This window comes from Anopheles arabiensis, chromosome 3 (genome assembly GCF_016920715.1).
Source record: "Anopheles arabiensis isolate DONGOLA chromosome 3, AaraD3, whole genome shotgun sequence".
NCBI lineage: Eukaryota > Metazoa > Arthropoda > Insecta > Diptera > Culicidae > Anopheles > Anopheles arabiensis.
This window is the reverse complement of record NC_053518.1, coordinates 92,100,652-92,123,384: the sequence shown is the minus strand read 5'-3', so window position 1 is coordinate 92,123,384 and position 22,733 is coordinate 92,100,652. Positions and strand designations below refer to the sequence as shown.

Here is a 22,733-nt window from a genome sequence, read left to right as displayed (position 1 = left end):
GCAAACCCGGTAGGGGTTGAACAAACGCTCAGCCGAACCGTACGTACAACATGGCACAAATGGCACAGAAGCCGGGCGAAGAGCGGGCTGAGAGAAACAGCTGCAGCAGACTGCTTCGATTATGCTTAGCCATGGGAACAACAACTAGGGGGGAGAAAGTGTACATGCCAGGCTAGATTTGTGCGTGTGCATGTCTCGGCCGTGCCTTTGTTGGCACCCTTCGTCGTTTTGCGTACCATCCGTACCGGGTGCGCATGTGCCGGGGTGCCGCTTGGCCAAGAAGCAAACAGACGACACGCGGGGCGAAAGCGCACTCGTTGTGGAATTGTTTTGAGGAAAAGCGCAATTTAAAAACACTTTAACAACTTGGAGAGCAGGAGTGAAATTACCAACTTAAATTCGAATCGATACCTTCAGCCTCGGAGCACCCATAATTTAAAGCTTCCCGCAACCGGCTTGCGCAAATTACGCGTGCGAGAGGGAGAGAGAGCGAGGAAGAGGAGAAGGGAGAGACGGTCTTAAAAAAAACGCACCCCAAAATCCACACAATACGCCAACGGCGCCTCAAGCGAGTGGTTAAGCAACCTGCGAGAAAAAGGATTCTCACTCTCTCTCTCTCACTCACTCTCTCTCGCACACGCTTTCTTACGCTCTCTGTTTCACCGCTCTGCGTTCATCCTTGCTGCTGCTGCTACTGAAAATAGGGGAAAATCTAGTCAGCTGAGCGGTTCGGGCTAGTGCGACTACGACCAGGACGCGACTCCAGTTCCATCCAGTCAGCAGTGTGTGTGAGGCGCTTTCATCGACAGGACACCCCGTCGCACTTAGAGCGGTGCGCCCGGAAGTTGGTGTGATTGCCCACCCTCCAATTTTGTGGGTGTGCGTGTGTGTGAGTGTATCTAATCTCGTGAGTTGGCGCAAGTGGCAAACAGTGGTGTGCTGCGTGACAAGCGACGGCAGCGTCCTAAGTTGGTCGTGTCGTGCTGGCAAAAGTATCGATTTTTTCGACTCTAGCGAGCTTTCCGGATGTTGAAACTAAAGTGCGCTTTTCACTGAGCTGCGTGTGTGTGTGTTTGTGTCTTTCGTTTGACGTAAAGTTACTCTTTCCTTCGGGAAGAAACGACTAATTTCCACCGGATCAGCGTGTACAATGACAACAACGTCGTCGTCCGCCGGCGGCGGCCCGCCGGAAGTGCGAAGCAGCCGGATCAGCCAGAAGCAGCGCACCCCGAGCGACGGCACCGACTCATCGTCGTGCAGTGCCCGCGAACCATGGATTTCCACCAACAAGATCCTCAACAGCAGCCTGTGCGGCCGGCGCATCAACAGCCGCAACCCGAACTTTGACTACGACGAGACGAAGCTGCTGATCGCGCTGTGGGGCGATCCGGTGGTGCAGAAAACGCTCATCACCACGCACAAGAAGCACCCGGTGATTGCCGAGCTGGCGCGCAAGATGCGAGCCCACGGGTACAACCGGTCGACGGAGGAGATTAACACGCGCATTAAAAATCTGAAGTGCTTCTACAACCGCATCAAGAAGGATATGGCGGCGGGCATTATTAACCAGACGACGTGGCGCCATTACGCCGAGATGGATGAAATCATCAGCCGGCCGGTGTTTGGCAACAATGCGGCACGGTTGCAGGTACAGCAGCAGCAGCAGCAGCAAACGAATCAGTCGGAGTCGGAGGAGCAAGGAAGAAATGAGCAGGATGAAGGTGGAAAGGACGAGGTGCATCAGTTGCCGGTGAAGCTGGAGCTGATGAGCGACGACGATGATGAGTACGAGCCGACCGAGATACGGGCGGAAGATCTGCTTACCATCGATGCGAAGTTTCCGGACGACTCGCCAGCACCGACACCGAGCCAGCGGTCGATGCGAAGAAGCAGGGGTAGTGCCGTCGGTGGTGGTAGTAAGAATGGGAAGAGTGCCACCAACGGACGAGCCGCCGAACGGAAGCAAACGGAGGATGAAGATGAGGACGACGATGAGGACGACGACGACGAGGAAGAAGAGGACGATGACGAAGGTAGCGACTTTGATGTGGAAAAGTAAGTCCCTTACTCCCTCAGCAGAGGTCTACTAGGATCGTTAACCTTACTTTTCTTCTTTACAGTGAATTCAACGATGGCTTGGATGAGTTGCTCCAGAAAGCGCAGGCCACCAAAACCAACACCATGGGGAAACCGGCCGGCCCGAAACCTGCTACCAATGAGAGCGGGTTGGTGATAAAGACCATTACCTCCGGCAATGGTACTACAATTACGGCAACGGGCGGCACCTCCACGAGCATACCGACGGCCGGGAAGATATCCGTAGTGCCGACGAATCTGCTGATGAAGCAACCGACGGCAGCATCGGTCGCGTCCAGCATGGCCACCCCGATACAGATCTACACCCAGCCGACGATGAGCCTCGGGAAGGGCGTTGCGTCTGCCGTGCCGGGCACGATGGGAGCTTCCGCCGGCGGCGGTGGTGCTGGCAGCGTTCCGGGAGCACCAATGAAGCTGCTCCTAGTGAACACCGTGGGCAAGGATGGCAAAACGCAGCAAATACTGACGCCCGCCTCGGAAGCGACGGCCGCCGGCATGCCCAAGCTGCTGCCCGCCGCGATGCCTCACACCAAGCTGCCGCTCTCGGTCACCGGCCAGTCCCCGATCGTCACCATACCGACCATGAATGTGCCCGGCAAGGTGGGCCTCGAGCAGCACAAACCGAGCGCGACCGGCGGGCGTTCGGCGTCCGGCGGCCAGTCGGCCGGTTTCCGCACCCTGCTCACCCAGCTCGTTACGATACAGCGCGAAAATCTGGCACTCAACCAGGAGCGGCTCGCGCTGGAGAAGGAGCGACTCGAGTTCGAGAAGCAGTTCGGTGGCTCGCTGGTCGGCATGGTGCGCAACATGAGCACGTTCTTTGCCGGCATGCTGCAGCAGCAGCGCAAGGAGCAGCACCAGGTGAAGGATTCCGGCCAGCGCCCGGTGGCACCACCGGCGGACAGCAAATCCCCGGTCGAGCAGGGAAGAAAAAGCCCGGACGGCAGCAAATCCCCACCGATCGGGGAGAAAGAACCGGAAGCCGTTCCCACCACCGCTGCTGCTGCTGGTACTGGTGGTGCTTCGTTGGAGTTGAGTGAAATTTCGTCCTCTCCTTCCTCGTCCGCTTCTACATCGCGGGTTGCATCGCCCACATCCACCACGAAGGTGTCGGCTGGGGAGAATGAAAAGGAATCGAAGGATGCGAGTGGTACGAAACGACCAGCCGAACCATCCTCTTCATCGCCACCGGAAGATTCTACCGTCGTGCCGGCCGCATCCACCGGGAAGGCGACATCCACGTCGGACGTGACGCTGCCCAAGAAGCGCCGCATGATGACACGCAACTCAGCGCAGCACAACACAGCGCAGCCTGCCGGAGACGCTAACCACGGACCTGCGGACGACGATCCGCTCAAGACGGAAATCATCAGCGATGCGGACGAGCAGTGAACGCGATGCGCCATACGTTTAAAGTTTTCTGTTCCTTTTTTTTCGTTCGTTTTTTCTTGAGTGCTTTCTTTAAGACCACTTCGATGCTTCGATTGCTTCGTTACATTCCATTCTATTTATCGCTTGGTATAGGTTTTGATCTAACCCCTATTGAATTATGTTCGTTCAGGCACACTGCACGATTACCAGCTCGCGGGCTGGGAAAAAAACCCTGTAAGATCTAAAACGAGATGAAATACATTCCACGCAAAACCCTGCGATGTGTGTGTGCAGGACAGTTTCTAGTAACAATTCTGGTACACATTGTTCATCAGCTCCATATCACGTATCTCCATAATGTCCGTCTTCAGCCGCTGCTTGATGATTTCGCGCAGTATGTCGCCCCGGTCCTTCTCGTCGTGGATGCCCATCCGGTACAGCGTCTGCTCGTCCGTGATGCGCAACAGTGCCCGGCCCGTTATTTCATGCTAGCCACACCCGGGAGGGGGAAAAAGGAACAGCATTCACTATGAACGATTGGGCGAGAAATGACGTAAAGCAAGCTTACCCGCTGGAACAGCTCCTGATACTTGACGCACCGTTCGTTGCAGTGCCGCCAGAGCCACTTGAGCGTATCGGCCACCGTCCACATATACACCGGCTTGGGGCGGGCCATCTTTAGCTGCAAATAATGAAGCGTTTGAGGTGATGCGTGCACCGTTCCCTCGTTGCTGGTTGCTGGTGCTTACCTTCATCGGAGCCGTCTCCTGTGTTTTGTGCATCAACACCGTTTCCTCGACCATTTTCCAGTCCTTTTGGGGCACCGTTTTTCTTTTGTTCAGGGCGTTTCTGGGTGCTACGGGTAGAAGAAGATAAACAAATCCGGACAGCGATTGTAAACAAAGCTCGGGCGAGCTGTCAAACATTTGGACCTGTGTGAGTAGTACAAGGAGCGCGCAACAGAGGGCGCCATTGTAGCAGGCTAGGTGGCGTTTCGGAGAACGATTATTTTTATTGTTCCTAGTGTTTTGGTGTGGAAATTATATATTATTTAGAATAATAAAAGAAAGGTTAAGTCCGTTTAGAAACTTTGGTAGGTTATGTAGAAAAACTAGCAAAAAAGTGTTTCAAAATCTTCCTAGCTTAACAGTTCAGTACCAAATAGAGCCTAGAGTGCGTAAGTAAACAAAACAGCAATTACTCAACTACATTTAGAAAAAAAACTCGATTTTCTTATTCCTTATTTCATGAGGTAAGTACCAATATCAAGAGGAAAGTGCGCAGACCATTGGCTGAAAAGTATTGATCTGTTCAGCTTACCAGTCATGCGATTGCGGCAATTCTTCCGACACTTTCCGATACGAATTACACATGCACACAAACGTACACACGCAAGCCTGCGCCTAATCATCTGTCTAATGGCCCTCCCGAGAAGGGTGTGGGGTGAGAGGGTGACGGGAAGGTTGAGTCGCAAGCCGGAGTGACGCAATAAAAACAGGACCCGGAAGGTCCGAAGGCACAAAGGCTACGTCGCGGGACGAGAAGCCTCGTACTACGCAACCACCATCGCACGCACGCGCATGCGTGTCTTGCGTACCCAGTTTACCGACGAGCCGACGAGGGGTTGGAGGGAAAATGCAATGAAAAAACGCACCCTCCCAAGCGGCGGCGGCGGCGGCGCAGGAACAGCAATGACCAAACACGCCGCTTCAACGTGGAATCGAACCAGGCGCATTCGACAGTCGTTCGCGTGTACGCATTTACCACGCATCGTCGCTGGCGCCTAAACCGTGCGAGCCTTCTGTGCACACTCTCCCGTGAGTGTATTTCGCGCTCTCTCGCTCTCAGTCTCCCTCTCTCTCTCTCTCGAACCGGAAACGCTTACTAACAAAAGCGAGCAGGGGAACGACAGGACACACGGCCTGCTTCGATATCGATTTTTCCTCGCTCGTTGGCAGCGCCGCGGGATAAAGGCGAGTAAAACACGCGACCGTGGACAGTAATGTTTCGCGGTCCGCCTAGTCACATTTAGGTACACGTTCCAAGTGATTGTGTCTCAGTGTGTGTGTGCGTGTGTGTGTATGTGCGGATAGGGTGTCCCTAGTTGAATGTCACCAAGGCGGGCCGCCACGATACGGTTGCGTTTGCGAAACACCCTTGGCAGCAGGGCGCGGCGACAGCAAAGCAAGCAAACCCTCCCAGCGGCGTGGCCCAAAATGTGGGTCTCCACGAACAAGGTGCTGATCGGGTCGGTCGGTGGGCTGAAGAAGCCGCACTGCCGCAACCCGAACTTTGACTGCGAGGAGACGAAGCTGCTGATATCGCTGTGGGGCGATCCGCAGGTGCAGCGGACGCTCATCACCACGCACAAGAAGCACCCGGTGATAGCGAAGCTGGCGGAAAAGATGCGCGAGTACGGCTACAACCGCTCCACGGAGGAGATTAACACGCGCATCAAAAATCTGAAGTGCTTCTACAACCGCATCAAGAAGGACCTGGAGACGGGCGTCATTAACGAACCGTCCTGGAAGCACTTCCAGGCGATGGACGAAATACTGACGCGGCCAGTGTTCGGGGGTGCGAATGCGGCTAGCCGGTATCCACCGACGCCGGGGGCAGCGGCGGGTGGGTCGTCCGATGCAGCGACGTCATCGGGTGGTCGCATCACCCGCCCACGGCTGTCGGCCGGTTCGGTGAGCGGGGCCGAGCTGTCCGAGCTGGATCCGGACCAGATCGAGGTAAAGCTGGAGCTGGTGAGTGACGAGGAGAAGGAGATGCTCCATCCGGAGGACCTGCTGAAGAACGCGGAACAGGTCGAGCTGAAGGAACCGAACCTGCTAATACCGAAGGACGAACCGATGGAGGAGGAGGAGGTGGATGATCCAAACGATCCGGACTTTGAGGACGAGGGCGGAAGCGAAACGGACGACGAAAGCTCCGGCATGGACGAGGCGGATGAGAGGTACGGTGGCCGTTTTTTTTTATTAATACGTTTATGTCCTTTTTGGTCGCGACAGAGGAACTCATTGGCGCCTTTCGCCGTGCAGTATTTGATTAGATTTTTATTTCTCATTCAAATGCATTAAACTCAGCGTTCTAATGAAACTTCCTTTCAAAAGGATGTTAATCGGACTACCTACCCCTTTTGTAAAGTGTGTACAGTCCATCCCAAAGCAAAGCAAAGCAAAATGCCCAACTTCCCTTAGCGGGTTCGGCGCTTGCGCACACCCGAGTCTCTTTACCGTAAGCGAGGGCAGCCAATGCATTTCCCCTCCGTCTGGCACAACAAACACAGCAGCAACCGAAAGGAAGGGGAAAACTCACCCCTATTTTGACAGTAAAGGGAGGGGACGATTGCCGGCGCTCTTTGCGTCTGCGCAAAGTAGGCGCGTGTAGTGTCGCACGTGTTAGGTCGGGTGTTCGACTTTGTTTTTGTTATTTTCCCCTCGCACCACGCGTCAACAGGTGGTTTTCGTATTTCTCAAACAGTTCATTTGACTTACACATTTTGTTCTTCTTGCTCTCTTTCATTTTAGCGATCGATCGACACGTTTACGGCGACGGACGAGACGAGCACATAAGCCGAAAAAGACGAACCCAACAGCCGGCGGGAAAAATGTACCGACCACCACATCCGCGACTGCTAGCGGCACATCCACGAGTACTACCACGAGCACAAGCAACGCAGCCCAACCGAAAGTACCATCAATAAAGATCATCAATTATGCTGGCGGTGGTAGCATAAGTCTGTCCTCCGTTGCCAACGTGGTAAGCGCCGTATCGTCCGGCTCATCGACGGTCAGCATGACGACGCTGGCAGGGAGAACGGATGGTGGCACGACTACCACCACGACCACCACGACCCCAAGCAAGATCTCGCTCGTGCCGACCAACTTCCTCCTGAAGCCGCAAGCCGCCTCCAACCTGCAAGGCTTCAAGCAACCGATCCAACTGTACACCAAACCGACCGTCTCGATCGCAACCACCAAGCCCACGCCCGGCCTGTCGCCGATCGTGTCCGTTAATGCGAGTGGAGCAGGAGGCACCGGAGTAACACCCACCACCACTAACACCGTTTCAGCGGCCGGCGGCACTACTTCCGGCGGTCCGATGAAAGTATTTCTAGTCAACACGCTGGCCAAAGATGGAACCGGCCCCAAGCAACAGCTCATCACACCGACCACGGGCAAACAGATCTACACCACCTCCACCGGCGTATCACTGCAGGGAACGTCACACGTGTCGGGACTGCCGCAAATAAGCATCCAACCCAAGCAGCTACTAACCAGCACGGCCGGAGGTCCGCCAACAATCACTAGGAAAATCATTCAAACCTCCACGCTTCCCTCACTACGGGCAGCGGTCGCTAGGACAGCAGCGCCGCCACCGAAGTTCGGTGGATTTAAGGCACTGCTGCAGCAGCTCGTGGGTTTGCAGCGGGAGAATCTCAGCATCACGAAAACGCGCCTCGTGGCGGAAAAGGAACGGTTCGGGAATGAGCGGTCCGTAGCGAACTCGCTGTTGGATGCGCTGGGGGAGCTTAATGCACTACTGACGGAGGTAAACGGTGAGCTGATGCCGCTCGGGAAGGATTCGGACGAGGACGAGGGGGACGACGATGGGTTGATCAAGATTTCGTGCGACAGTCCGGCGTCTAGTCCGGCCCGGAGCGTTAGCAGACAGGAGGATAGCTTGAAGGCGGAGGTGATTAGCGATTCGGAGGAAAGTTAAGGCGAATAAATGATTAGATCTGCTCTGAGAGATTCAAAGTGTGCAAATGCTAAATGCAACTGTGGTTCAAGTTGTTTTAATCATTTTAATTTGATTGAATTCTTCCAGCGACTTCAGAGGACACTTCCAATGGAGGACTATATCTAGATAAAATGTAAATTGTTTCTCAGGGAAATGGGTTCGATATGAGTTCCTGGAGGCATATGGACTAGTACCTCTATGAGTTCTGCATAAGTTCCAGGAGTAGAGTGAGTTTAGGATTACATCAAAAATAAGTATGAATTCAGGATTTGTTCTAGGATCGCTATGGATTCAGAGCAGTTCCAGGATCAGTATAGATTGAGGATGAACTCTAGAAGTGGTCTAGGTAACGGATCCCAGTTCCAGGAATGGTATGGGCTCAAAGTAGTGATGGGAAATATGAAGCTTTTGTCGGAATCCATTTCCAAAAAGTTCCGGAATCTGTTTCCGGATTCGATTTCGGCATCGGTTCCAGAATTGGTTCCAAAATCGGCTCCGGAATTGGTTCCGAAAACGGCTACGGAATTGGTTCCAGAATCGGCTGGGAGTCGGAATGAATGCTACGATTGATAGCCGCAAAGAATAAAAATTTACTTGTAAATGATCCATTCTCTTGAAGATTCTCGGATTAAATTCTGATTCTCATTGCGGAGCATATTCCAATTCTGGAGTCAATCCTGATTCCGTTACTGGGGCAAATTGCGATTCTCAGGTCAATTCCGATTCTGGAACCGAGTATGATTCCGGATCCAGTTCCGGAGTCGTTTTAGAAATCGGCTCTGGATTCAACTCCGGAATTGGATCCGAGTAGGTCCAATTCCGAGCTTCCACCACTAGTTCAAACCCCAAAACCGGTGTGGGTTTGCAAACAGTTTCGCTTTTGGTGGAGGTACAGAATCAAACTCTCTTGATGTGCCCTATGCACCCATGTGCCATTCAGTCTTTTTTAAATACCTCTTGCCATTCCCTAGATGTGTCTTATATTCTGGATTACTGTTTATGATCGGACCAATTTAACTGGTTATCCAACAACTGATAAAATGTACAGCCAGGACGAAATAACGGCACGTTTGAATGTTGTCATTTCGAAAGCGCCTGTCCCAGCGTTCGAACTTGGTTCGCATCGTGGGCTTTCCGTGTGAAACTGACCATTTCATTTTCGACCGCATAATTTTGGAATTTGTGTATCATGTTGTTTTTGACAAAGCAAATGAGCGAAAGTGGAGATTTATAGTCATTCATTAGCTAATGATCCCTTCAATTCTTCGGAAATCTTCAACAACGATAGAAATTTTGTCCATTTCCACTGTTTCTTCACACCCACTGTGCAGCTGTCAGTGTGGGCTCCACCAGCACCAAACACAACACACAGCCAAACGCACGACAACCGAGCAGACGGACGGATGCACGGGCGCACGCACACGTCCGCGGAAAGAAAACGTCGCGAGTGCATCTGCGAAGAGTGAAAGAAAAAAAAACAAGGGCCTGCTGCTCCCACACCATTTTGGGCCTATTTTTGTGTGTGGCAGGGCAGAGACACCATGCCCGTTGTGCCCTTAGCCGACGGTCAATCGATGTGAAAACTGTGCAAAAGGTGTGTGTGTGTGTTTTGTTGTTGTGTTGTGGCGTTCAGTGGGTAAACAAAGGCCAAGGGGAAGGAGGAAGGGACACTGCCTGATTCCTCCCACATACACACGCACGCACATTTCTTCCACGGGTAAGCCCCAATTGTGGTTGTTGGTAAAGTGGGAAGGGGGATGTAGTTCTTTCGTTTTTCCACCCCGAAAAAGTGTACCAATGCACCAAACAGTTCTTCAATCCGTGGATGGAACGCGCCTGTGTGTGGGTGTGTGTGTGTGAATCAGTGTTATTGATTAAATGCGTGACCCCTCACGGCAAGAAAGCCCCTGAAGGTGGTAGGGTGAGTCCTCCTTGGCCCCACATATGGTTCGGGAGCGTCTTGGTGTGTACACGTTTGCAAAGGAGAGGAAGATAAGGTGCGAGAAAAAAAATCCAATACACACGCACACCAACCAATCCCCCCCCCCTTTGGTCAGCAAGGATCACAGGAGTTTTCCAAGGGGGATTTTCGCCTGCTTACGTCATATTGTGGTGGGTCGCATCCCACGCGTCCCGCATGTGCCGTGATTTTCTCACGAAAAGAATCATATTCTGTGCTGTGCCAGTGGAATAGTGAAACTGTGAAGGCATTTAATCCGTGTGATAAAACACGCACTGTGATAAGGATTTGTGCAACGTGTGTGCCTGTGTCGGTGGATGGTTTGTGCAAGGGGGGCGTTAGGCTTTACAGTTTGTTGCCATGCTGTGGAACAGAAAAATGGCTGCAATCGGCGCACAACAAGCGTGTTGTGTTGATGGTTAACAAAGCAGTGCAATCTCAACTAATGTTATCCTGGTAAAAGAAGCAACATCCAAGTAGACAGTGGAGACATTCCCGCCCAGCGCATTGGAAAGGTCAAACGTTCAAGTGTTGGAGAAAATTCCAGCCTATTGGGATTTCGCTTCCATCGCGCCACAAGGCCACAAAAAGACACGAAAAGATGGAAAGAGGAACATGATGCTGTCGGAGGGTTTTTTTAGAGAAATGTTTAATCAATTTCATGGTTGTTCTCTATCTTGTATGACCCATTTTGTACTAATCCATTCTTAATACTTAAGGGTTTTTATTTGTTTTATACTATGACGGACATTTGAGTGAAAACTTATTAAAAGTTGATTTTATTTATAGTCAATGTATCAAATAACTTCCGGCCAGTATCTCTGCCATATTAAATATCTCTGCGACGATTAAAAATGTTACATTTTTTCGATTCTTTGCTTTACCTGCCGGCCCACCCGGTTTTGTACGGCGGCGGTTGTGCAGATAGTTACGGTATAATCAATCACACACAAAAGTAGGCGCAGAAGGCGTTGAGTGGATACAGCCCCCCAAAAAAACGGAACACTCACACACATACTTTTTTTCCTTCCGCTAATCTTGCCACCAGCACCCGAGCAACCCGACAACCGCCGAGAGAATCTGTTAATAAAATCGCACTCTGGACATCTTCCAGACTGGAGCCGAAAGGCAAGTTAAAGCTCTGCAGGGAGCAGCATATACAACAACAAAAAAACAACCCATCGGGTCCCAAAAAGGTGAAGCCAAAGTTCTTGGCAGTCCGGCCCGACCGCGTGGGAGAAAACCGAGTAAAAAGAAACAAAAACAACATTTCCTCTCCTCTCCCCTTCGACGGTCAAGAGCAGCGTAACAAACCCACACACAGTCAGAAATATGTGCACACAAACACACAGAGTGTGGAAAAAGGAAATCCCAAAAACGCAAAGTTGACCGAACGCGCCCTGGGACTGGCGAAGAGAATGCCACGACTTAGCCGCGGACCGTTCCTTCGCGCTGAACACAGCCTCCTATGTTTTTTTGTTTTGTTTCGCCGATCTTCTCCACTCTTTAATCCACCCCAACCTCCGCCTCCTCCCCTTTTTACCCGTATTAGTGTTTTCTGGTCACTTCCACTACATTCCCCGTGATTGAATGAGTCGTGTGGTTTTGGTTGTTTTTGTAGCTCCAACACCGAAGCGAACACAAACACACAACGGACTCATCCCCCCGCTAAACATTGGAAAACCAACAATGTAATGAACATTAAAAAAAACACACACCAACAATCGAATGAATTTAAAGTTCAACGTAAAAATGTATTCATTTTGCTAGCAGCCCCAAATGGAGAAAAGGGAAAAGGGAAGGAAAAATAAACCATAAGCAATTGCCGTCGGTCTAGGCCGGGGCCGGGATCGTTTTGTTGCCATCTTCACTCGCACCACCTGAACCACCATCCCTCCCACAACCCGGCCCCCTACCTCCCCTACTAGAACGCCGAAGAATGAAAAGGCATAATCTGTAATTAACATTTGTCGTGGGAAAATTTCCGAATCGTGAGAAAGTTCCTAACACACCGTGCGGAGAACCATCACCACCATCGCCGCCACGTCTTGCCCCCCGGAAGAGGGGTTGCTGCTGCGAGCTGCCCCTTTAGAACACACATACAAACACACAGCGATGCCGGGAACCGGTTCCCGCGACCACCGAATCGCCTTCAAAACGACCGGATCATTCTCGGAAGTGTTTGTGTGTGTGTGTGTGTACCTCGCGATCTCGCGCTCTCTCTCTCACACTTCTTTTCTTTGATGAAGGAGCATGCGACAAGACGGGCGGAAAGGGGGTTGGAATGGATCGCGCGCGCCCGGTGTGGCAGTATTTGTTTCCAGTAACAAAGTTAGAATAAGATACGTGCTTGTATCGCACCTTGTGCGTGCTTGTAGGGAGAGAGGAGGCTGTGAAGGACCGGGGGGAGGTGTACACATCATCTTAAGATGATCGCCTTCTTACAGCTCTCGATCCTCTCGCCACTGCGGAACAGCCCTGGGAAAGAAGCTCCCGATGGGAATCCGATCCTCGTTGCGATCCCTTCCCTTTTGGTGTGGGAAATCGGGCTCCACCGTGTGCCTGGGAATATGTCATACGGGCGGGCCGGACGAGTACAAACATCTTATATACCCTAACTGTCTGTTTGTTTCTTTGCATGTTCTGCGCACAGCCACCAGCCAGGGAGCGAGGATAGAGTGTACTAGGCGGCAAGAGACGACCGCGCGCGCAACCGGCCGTCTTTGGACGGAGCGCGCTTTCGGAGCGAAAGCGTAACAGGAAAACAGGAAAGTGAAAGTGCTGCTGCTGCTGCTGCTCATCAGCCGGCGATCCAGCACAAGGGCACTTGGTGAACAAAACATTTCTGCAATCGACACGCCGTCCAAAACCATCCAAACCGCATCACCATGGCCATGTCGAAGGGATTCCGCGTGCTGGAGAAATCCAAACCACCCTCCCCGCACAGCGTGCTGCTGGAGCATCGGAACAAGCCGGAAACGCTGCTGTTCGAGTCGCAGGCCGTGGCCGTGCTGTGTAAGTATATCCCGTGCGTTACGTCTCGAATAACAGTTCGCTTCGTGTGTGTGTGTGTGCGCGTAGGCTTTAAGGTATTCTTTGGCTAGATCGCTCTAGTGTTACTCACGTGTGTAGAATGACGCAGAAGTCGATGGATGGATGTTCTTACGGTCCAAATAGTTTACGGTTGGCTTACTCCGACCAGAGGGGCACCTAGATTGATTATGTTGCGCCGAATGCACCAGCGGTCAGGGTTTTTAGGCGAGCGTCTCATTTTCAAGGTTGTTTAAATGCTTCGATGCTCGTTGTGGTGCGAGAGATTTCGAATAGAAATCTGCAGTGGCTCATGGAATTGATGGAACAGTCCTGGAATTTACTTTGTACAAATATCATGGCCGGTTCTCAAGTTAAGATATAAGATGTTGATACCATTCGATAGATTTTCGAGGGGTTCTCATGATTGTGGAGTACTTCCTTGACTCTTTCGTATGGGAAGTGTACTTCATATGTTGGAATTTGAACTCTATGGCACCCTTTTTGGAGAGGCTTCTTTGAACCTATTGGATTTGGCCAACACGGTTGCTATTAGTGATGGGAAAAATGAAGTTTTTGTCGGAATCGATTTCGGCTAGCTCCGCAGTTTTCTGGAATCGATTCCGGCTAGTAGGTCCGGAATCAGTTTCGGAATCGATTCCGGAATCGGCTCCGGAATCGGAATCGACTCCGGAATCGGCTCCAAAGATGATTCCGGAATCGGCTCCGAATAGGAATCGGTTCCGGAATCGACTCCGGAATCGGCTCCGGAATCGACTCCAGAATCGGTTCCGGAATCGAAGTCGGCTATTGAATCGGAAATGGCTCATAAATTAGAATCGGCTACCAAACGGAGTCAGTTTCGGCATCGCCATAAAAAAGGCGTTTGGGTCTAATCATACTACGTATTGATAACCGCAAAATCCAAATTTACTTGTAAAAGATCCATTCGCATGGAGATTCCCGGACTGATTTCGCTCCGGAGTCAACACCGGAATCGGCTCCGGAGCCAACTCCGGAATCGGCTCCGGAATCGGCTCCGGAATCGGTTCAGAAATCGGCTCCGGAATCGGCTCCGGAATCGGCTCCGGAATCGGCTCCGGAATCGGCTCTGGAATCGGAATCGATTCCAGCATCGGAATCGGCTCTGGAATCGGAATCGATTCCAGCATCGGAATCGGCTCCGGAATTGATTCTCAACACGGAATCGGAATCGGGTAGGTTTGATTCCGAGCTCAAACCACTAGTTGCTATATAGTCCAATTCCCATTACATTAAGTTCTTTTCACGTAAGTAAGAGTCCTTAAAGTGTACCACAGCTATGAGAACTCCTTATTATGCTATTAGATTATTATGCTTTGTCTGCAATATCTAAACCAAAGTTGACAAAAACTCCTTAATTCAAAGCCCTTGTGTGATACTAACTATTTGAAATCGTATTTTAAACATAAATTATAAGTATTTTATGCTTAACAGGGTTTTCCAGGAGTTCCCATAGCTGTGGGACACTTTATTGACTCTTTCCTATATGAAATGAGCTTAATGTAATGGGAATTGGGCTCTATAGCATCCTTCTTAGACAAATCCAATTAGAATTTACAAAGAGTTTGTGGAGCCAAGTTATCCCAAAACTGTGGTATCAATTTTGTTAACCACTGTATTTTATATCGAGTTTTTCTGCAAACAGTTACTTTTTATGTATTTGTAACCCTTTTTCCTTTTCCCATCGATTTGTTGTGATCAAACTTTGGGTGTGTAATTAAACCTCCCATTGCTATTAGTTTCGACCCAATTATTAGCAATTCAAATAGAATAGGGGAGGGTTTTCAGTTCCAACTGCCGTCCACCACAGCTTGCCACCAGAAGGTGAATCTTTGACCGGCCGGTCGGATAAAACAAAATACCAACAATATCGATGAGAAAATATCGATTCAAAGGTGAAGCTTTCGCTCACGTGTCAGCTGTGTGGTCGTCCCTTAGGCCGGCAGGAAGAACGACGAAAATGATTAATAGCCGCATGCAGCATAGCAAACGCGCAAGCAGAGCAATCGGTCATTGGTGGAATGGTGGGTGTTGATAAAACTTTGTCCCTCCCCCGTCTCCCCAAGCGATGGTCATACATTTTAATCATCATTTTGGCAAATCAAATATAGAAGTTGTGCTAGAAGTGTAGGCGTTTTTTGTTGTAAATACCAATTAGTTTGCTTTGTTATGGTAGTTTACGGACAAACATTTCCCTCTCGGTTTAATTTTAAATAACATTTACTAATCAAATGCTTACTATCTCTCTCTCTCTCTCCCACACACACAGCGGCCCAAGAGACGGAGATCGTCCGCAAACAGTACACCAAAGTGCTGGACGCGTACGGCTGCCTGGGCGTGCTGCAGCTGAACGCCGGCGACAGCTCCCTGCTCTACCTGGTCATGGTGACCGGGTGCTTTTCGGTGGGCAAAATTCTCGACAGCGAAATCTTCCGCATCACGCAAACGCAGTTCGTCTCGCTGCAGTACCAGCCGACGAACGAGGACAAGGTGGCGGAAATACGCAAGGTGCTCAACTCGGGCACGTTCTACTTTTCCTTCTCGAATGTGGCTGGCAGCGGTGGTGGCGGTACCGGACCGACCATTGCCCAGCCGTTCGGGTTCGATGTGACGCTGTCGGCACAGCGGCGACGCCGGACGCGCGAAACCGACAATCGCTTCTTCTGGAACCGGATGCTGTTCATCCATCTGCTGCGGTTCGGCGTGGAGTGTAACTTCTGGCTGCTGAAGGCAATGTGCGGCTCGGTCGAGATACGGACGGTGTACGCGGGCAGCAAGCAGGCACGCGCCGCCATCATTTCGCGGTTGAGCTGCGAACGGGCCGGCACCCGGTTCAACGTGCGCGGCACCAACGACGAGGGCTGCGTGGCGAACTTTGTCGAGACGGAGCAGTGCATCTATCTGGACAACGAGATCACGTCGTACGTGCAGACGCGCGGCAGTGTGCCACTGTTCTGGGAGCAGCCGGGCGTACAGGTGGGCTCGCACAAGGTGAAACTGTCGCGCGGGTTCGAAGCGTCCCGGTCCGCGTTCGACCGGCACATGCGCACGATGAAGGCCAGGTACGGGCAGCAGGCGATCGTGAACCTGCTCGGCACCAGCCTGATCGGCAGCAAGGAGGGCGAGGCGATGCTGAGCAACGAATTTCAGCGCCACCATCGCGAGTCGGAGCACACGGACGTGCCGCACCTGGTATTCGACTACCATCAGGAGTGCCGGGGCGGCAACACGGTCGCACTGTCCAAGCTGCGGCAGAAGATCGACGCAACGTGCGCTGACTTTGGGATGTTTTACGCGATCGGCGATGCGGTGTACCGGGAGCAACGGGGCGCCATCCGCACGAACTGCCTGGACTGTCTCGACCGGACGAACTGCGTGCAGACGTACATCGGGCTGGAGATGCTGAACGAACAGATCACACTGATGGCGGCGCTGGCGGATAAGAAGCAGCAGATGAGCTCCCGGTTCGAGGAAGTGTTTCGCCAGATGTGGATCAACAACGGGAACGAGGTGAGCAAGATCTACGCCGGCACCGGGGCGATCCAGGGCGGCTCGAAGCTGATGGACGGGGCACGATCGGCCGCCCGCACCATCCAGAACAATCTGCTGGACAATTCGAAGCAGGAAGCGATCGATGTGCTACTGGTCGGTTCCACGCTCAGCTCGGAGCTGGCCGATCGGGCCCGGATACTGCTGCCCTCCAATATGCTGCACGGTAAGTGAGAGTGGGGTACGAAAGATCGAGTTGTGATTTATTGGGTTTTTTCATTGTTTATTATTGCAGCTCCTACGCCGGTGCTGAGGGAAATGTGCAAACGGTACGAGGAGTACGTCAATCCGCTGGTGTTCCGGGTGGCCTGCGGCACGTACAACGTCAACGGTGGCAAGCACTTCCGCAGCGTCGCCTACAAGGACGTTTCGTTGGCGGATTGGCTGCTCGATTGCCATCGTTTGGCACGATCGCGCTGTAAGTGTGAAGAATGCGATCGTTTAACAAAGAAGTTTTGCTCATCAGTTTGCCCGTTTTCTGTTTTGCTTGCAGCGCTCGTTGATTTCAGCCAGGTGGACGATAGCAACGAACCTCCGGTGGACATATTTGCGATTGGATTTCAGGAAATTGTCGACCTGAACGCATCGAACATTGTCGCGGCAAGGTAATCAAATCGACCAAAAGTGTTCCATTCCCTCGCATTAATCGTACTTTCTCTTGCTAAAACAGCTCTGACAATGCAAAGGCGTGGGCGGAAGAGCTGCAGAAGGTGGTCAGTCGGGACCGGGAGTACGTGCTGCTCACCTACCAGCAGCTGGTCGGCGTCTGTCTGTACATCTACATACGGCCCCAGCACGCCCAGTACATCCGCGACGTGGCAATCGATTGCGTCAAGACAGGGCTGGGTGGCGCGACGGGCAACAAGGGAGCGGCCGCCATCCGGTTCGTCCTGCACGGCACCTCCATCTGCTTCGTGTGCGCCCACTTTGCCGCCGGGCAGTCGCAGGTGGCAGAACGGAACGCGGACTACGCGGAAATTACGCGCAAGATCGCGTTCCCGATGGGCCGCTCGCTCAAGTCGCACGATTACATCTTCTGGTGCGGCGACTTCAACTACCGCATCGACATGGACAAGGACGAGCTGCGGGAGGCGCTGAAGCAGTCGCCGCACGATCTGACCGCGGTGCTGCAGTACGACCAGCTGCGCATCCAGCAGAACGCGGGCAGCGTGTTCAACGAGTTTCTCGAGGGCGAAATCAGCTTCCCGCCGACGTACAAGTACGATCTGTTCAGCGACGATTACGACACCAGCGAAAAGTGCCGCGCGCCGGCCTGGACGGACCGGGTGCTGTGGCGGCGGCGCAAGCAGAGCCCGGACGCGGACCGGCACCCGGGCTGGAATCCGGGCCGGCTGGTGCACTACGGGCGGGCGGAGCTGAAGCAAAGCGACCACCGGCCGGTCATTGCCATGATCGACATCGAGGTGCACTACATCGATCCGGAGCGCCGGTCGACCGTGTTCGGTGATGTGATACGCGATCTGGGCCCGCCGGACGGCACGATTCTGATACAGGCGTGCAGCCCGTCCGCGGCCGGCACCGACTCGGGCGACGAGGACGAGGGCAGCATCTACGACGAGAACCTGATGGCGGCGCTGATACAGGAGCTGACGCAGATCGGGGAGGTGACGCTGGTGCGCTTCGTCGGCGACACGATGTGGGTAACGTTCCGCGACGGGCAGTCGGCCCTGACCGCGGCCCAGAAGCGCTCGGTGCTGGTGTGCGGCGTGCAGCTCTCCATCAAGCTCAAGACGGAGAACTGGGTGGAGCAGGTGGAGAAGGAGATACTGCTCTGCACGCCGAACACGGTCAGCTTCTGCGACGGCAGCCAGACCGGGGGCGACTACAACAGCCTCGGCATACCGGAGATCCCGGCGCGCCCGAAAAGCCCACCCTCGGTACCGCAGCAGCCGTCCGCCCGTCCGGGGCCGCCCAGTCGCCCACCGTTACCAAAGTCCCCGCAAGCATCACCAAAGCATCAGCCACAGCAGCAGCAGCACCATCATCATCACCCGCGGGCGGGCGTCATCAGCCTGGGCCCGGAGATACTGATGGCTTCGAAGCTGCAGCAGCAGCAACAGCCGAAGGTACCGCCGGCCGTGCCCTGCCCACCGCAGCGACCGACACCACCGGTCGAGGAGTACGCCAGCTCGTCACCCGTGCCCAGCTCGCCGACGCACGGTCCGGGACAGCAGCAACCAGGCAGCTCCAACCTACCGCCCGTCGACACCGGTGCAATATACGAAGAAATCAATGACGACATTGTAAGTACGCGCAGTGCGTCGTCGACGATGACGAATACGGTCATCTTAAGCTGCTCTCATTCGACTCTCTTTTCCAGCCCGTTCCCGAGCAGCCGCGTGGACCACCGCCCCCTCCGCCACGGAGCGACGTGTACGACCTGGACGTGGTGAGCAACAGCACCAACAGCAGCAGCAAATCGGCACCGACCAAATCCTCGCCCCCGGGCACATCCGGCAGCTCCGGGGCGGGCTCTCCCTCATCTACGACCGGCGGCAACGGTGTACTACCACCATCGGGACCACCCAAGGGAGCACCGCCACCACTTCCGATGCGACGGGGCGCACCCCCTCCCATACCAAATCGAAGCGGTGGTCCACCGCCGCTACCGGCCCGCCCAAACAATCCTTAGGGGAGCTGCTTTCCCTCCCATTCCTACCACCTAAGGGCATCATTATCAGTGTGACTGACTGACGTCACAGCTAATCTATCTCCTCATCTCATCACATCTAGCTATCCCCGGACAGTGGACACGGTGGTGGGGGGGAGAGGACGCCAATGCATCATAGTAGCGTCATCGCCACCACTGAAAGAAGAAAATTTAGAAGCAGGGTAGTTGCAATCAAGGCTCATCCCAAGGGAGCTGACCAGAAATAGGAAAAATTTGAACTGTATTTAGCATAACTGCAGCAATTGTGTGAATTTGTGTTGAACTACTGCTACCGTACTACAACTATTATTATAACAATAGCCAGTACAGCTATTACTGCTATTATTACACACTACTACACCACTCATCACCATCAGCATGCATCGTGCGATAGAAGAAATCCGATGCTTCTCTATTTATTCGGGTGTGTGACATTCCAAAAAACGAAACAAAAAAGCGTAGAGTAGACTTATTATCCTCACTCATCACCAGGAACGAATGCATTGGGACCTACGTTACGATATACTCCTCGTTAAATACTGATGTTAAAGTTACACTATCCGTTGCCAGTCCGTTTTCATTACCTTAGGTGTTTGGAGGAAGAAGGCAAAGATTATTATTATTATATGAATATTATTTAACGATTAATATTATTGATAATATTATTTTACCGCTAATTATTATTATGATTATTATTATTGTAGTGGTTAAAAGCAATGCGGTTGGTTGCGGGGAGACAAGTTAATTATGCGGCAAGGGAATATCAAGTCTGTTATCGAAATTGGGATTAATAATTTAATCCATCGTACCTATAGGCAGATGAAAAACTATTATTACACTATAAACGAATGCGGAGGCGCTGGTGTGGGTCCGCCGCTGCATGAGGTGGAGAAATAAACGAATGCATTCACAGCTGAAGCAATAGTAGAGCAATTGGAAACAAAACTGACAACGCTTATTAAGTATATGGGGGTGCGGTAAGTAGTAGTGGCCAGCTGATAGGATCAATTAGAAACAGAAGAAACATCGGCAACAGAATCGCCGGCAGAGCGCATATGTCTGCCACGTTTTGCGTTTACTATCGTGCAAGCTAAACCAACGGGGGTTGGCCGATTATTCCCAAAAAAAAGCATTAACGCATTACACGCTTAGCAAAGCTTCTTGCGCTCCGATCCGAAGGGACGAAGGAAGGATGCGCGCCCGTAAAACCACCCCATTTAATAATATAAAGTAAAACAGTTATCGCAAAATTTATTGTTAGCGCAAGTGTGTTTGCCAGTTTCATTACCAATAGCGTACGTCGTAGGGTACGCCAGCATTATATTGCGCAACCGGGAAGGGTGCGAAATTAAACGAACTGACACGAGTGTATCTATCCAGTGTCCACCGCGTATGGTTATTGCAGGTGTGGCGTATGAATGTAATAATGTTGCGTTTGCGAAAATATTTATCCGATTGAAAGTGTTCTGTGAATGGTGTCGTCTGTATGTGTGCATGGACGGGTGTGTGTTTGTTTGGGTTTGGGAAGCGCAAGCAAAAAGGCAGCAGTAGAGCAGCCCATATGATACACAATTACATATTATCATGAAACGAATGAATAAACAACATAGTAAAACCATTTACACCGGTTGTTGGTATATAGAAAGAAAGAAAAGCAGTTCCCGGCAAATATACGGTATAAAAATGTGACGCTGGGTGTTAAATCTCTTGTCCATGCGATTTAAATACCTACAGCGATATAAAAATCGTAATAAAACGACAACAAGTTCATAAGCGTTCTTGATATTGCAAATTATGTAGCCGTTTCTGTTGGATTTAAATTCAAATAAACTGTGTCTCTGCTATTCGAGCACTTTTCTACAGGCGACTGCTCGAACGGCGCAGATCGCACCAACTGTCAAGCGGGCGCTGCGTGGCGAACAGTGTGGCCAGATTATTTTGGCGGTTTTCGGTAGGCGCACCAAAATTTTATCGGTAGTTTTCGGTAGGTTAAAACTCGAAACTTAAAAGAAGTAAAAGCGAAAGAAGTTTTAAGCACGATGGGAGGGGGTGCTAATGCGGAAAATGAAAGTTCCATCTCACGAGAATATGCATCCTTTATTTAGGATATGGATTAGATTTGGTTCAGCGGTTACACAAATGACGATTTTTCTGAAGTGTCGATCTGAAAATTGGAATTCTAAGCCAAAGAAGGACTAAGATGCACATTTTTTGTTGTGGTGACAAGTTCTTTTTCTCGGGGCTCCACGCGACCGCTTAGGACCGCAGCAGTGCTCCTTGGATACGATTTTATCGTACGTGCTGTCATTTGATTTTCGCTGGATTATTTAGATTGATTTAATTGTTTGGCCGAGTTTTGTAGTTGCGATGTAGTGATTTTTTCCTTCAAACCCTAGATATATATGTATATATATATATATACATCGGTATTTCTGGTCACTTTGACGACAGGGCAAGGCGAGCTTTTTGGCGGCCACCGTCGCAAAACCGTCGCAAAACGTCAAAACCGACGTCACAAGTACTGCAAACCGACGTCGCCAGCGCCTCGAAATCGTTGCGAGTTTCGCTCGCAGGCGACGTCGGTTTGCAGTACTTGTGACGTCGGTTTTGACGTTTTGCGACGGTTTTGCGACGGTGGCCGCCAAAAAGCTCGCCTGACCTGCGGACCAGTGTGGCCAGAATATATTGGCTGATTTCGGCAGGAGCACTGTTGAGAACGCAACCATTTAATTTTAATCAATTATTGTAACGATTAATTTCTTTGTACCCTACTAGCTAAGAGAATGAAAAAGTGTGCGACTGTTATACATAATGTGTGTGGTTTGAAGCAAGATTGTGTGAAGCTATGAATTAAAATGTAAATTCATAAAAAATTAAATTGAATTCAAAACGCATGTAGCATTTTTCGAGTGCCAGGCAAACAAACGTGCATCAGCGCGATAATTAACAAATGAGGATAGCGACCCTTGAAACAGCATCCCAAGCGCCACAGATTAAGCTTAAACGACTGAAAAATCAAATATCTGTGATTTTCGGTAGGTTAATTTTGTGATATTTGTGGGGCTTTGCTAAAACGACGTTGTACTTATTAAAAACAAAACAGTAATATATAATTTATTAATCCTAAGCCCTTTTTGTGTGTGACCGTCCCGCTCGGCCGCCTTAATCCAAGAGGGCACGATCGTCCTTTCGATCGTGCTGAGTGGCCTCTCGGCTCGCTGAGTGACCAGCCAGTCGGAGCCGGACTGTTTGCGCAGGTTG

At 51.6% G+C, this 22,733-nt stretch overlaps 3 protein-coding genes across 4 annotated transcripts; 2 read left to right on the top strand and 1 right to left on the bottom strand.

The window, feature by feature from the left end:
• Positions 1–521: 521 nt before the first annotated feature.
• Positions 522–8,253, top strand: LOC120901247. Its single transcript, XM_040308948.1, has 4 exons — positions 522–2,055; positions 2,121–3,486; positions 5,580–6,430; positions 7,005–8,253. Exons 1-4 carry the CDS (start codon positions 1,151–1,153, stop codon positions 8,197–8,199), a joined length of 4,317 nt encoding a protein of 1,438 aa, XP_040164882.1. The 5' UTR covers positions 522–1,150; the 3' UTR covers positions 8,200–8,253.
• Positions 3,569–4,374, bottom strand: LOC120899717 (protein aveugle). The gene is made up of 3 exons (XM_040305866.1): positions 4,218–4,374; positions 4,037–4,150; positions 3,569–3,956 (listed from the first exon to the last, which is right to left on the bottom strand). Exons 1-3 carry the CDS (start codon positions 4,269–4,271, stop codon positions 3,771–3,773), a joined length of 354 nt encoding a protein of 117 aa, XP_040161800.1. The 5' UTR covers positions 4,272–4,374; the 3' UTR covers positions 3,569–3,770.
• A 1,345-nt stretch (positions 8,254–9,598) lies between the features above and the next one.
• LOC120901428 (synaptojanin-1) lies at positions 9,599–21,092 on the top strand. Of its 2 annotated transcripts, none has more exons than XM_040309375.1 (7): positions 9,599–9,814; positions 12,834–13,195; positions 15,522–16,967; positions 17,037–17,219; positions 17,295–17,406; positions 17,472–19,065; positions 19,143–21,092. In XM_040309375.1, exons 2-7 carry the CDS (start codon positions 13,069–13,071, stop codon positions 19,452–19,454), a joined length of 3,774 nt encoding a protein of 1,257 aa, XP_040165309.1. In that variant the 5' UTR covers positions 9,599–9,814; positions 12,834–13,068; the 3' UTR covers positions 19,455–21,092. The 2 variants fall into 2 exon arrangements, with proteins under 2 accessions (XP_040165309.1, XP_040165310.1); XM_040309376.1 differs by lacking the exon at positions 9,599–9,814 and adding an exon at positions 9,825–9,937.
• Positions 21,093–22,733: the final 1,641 nt, after the last annotated feature.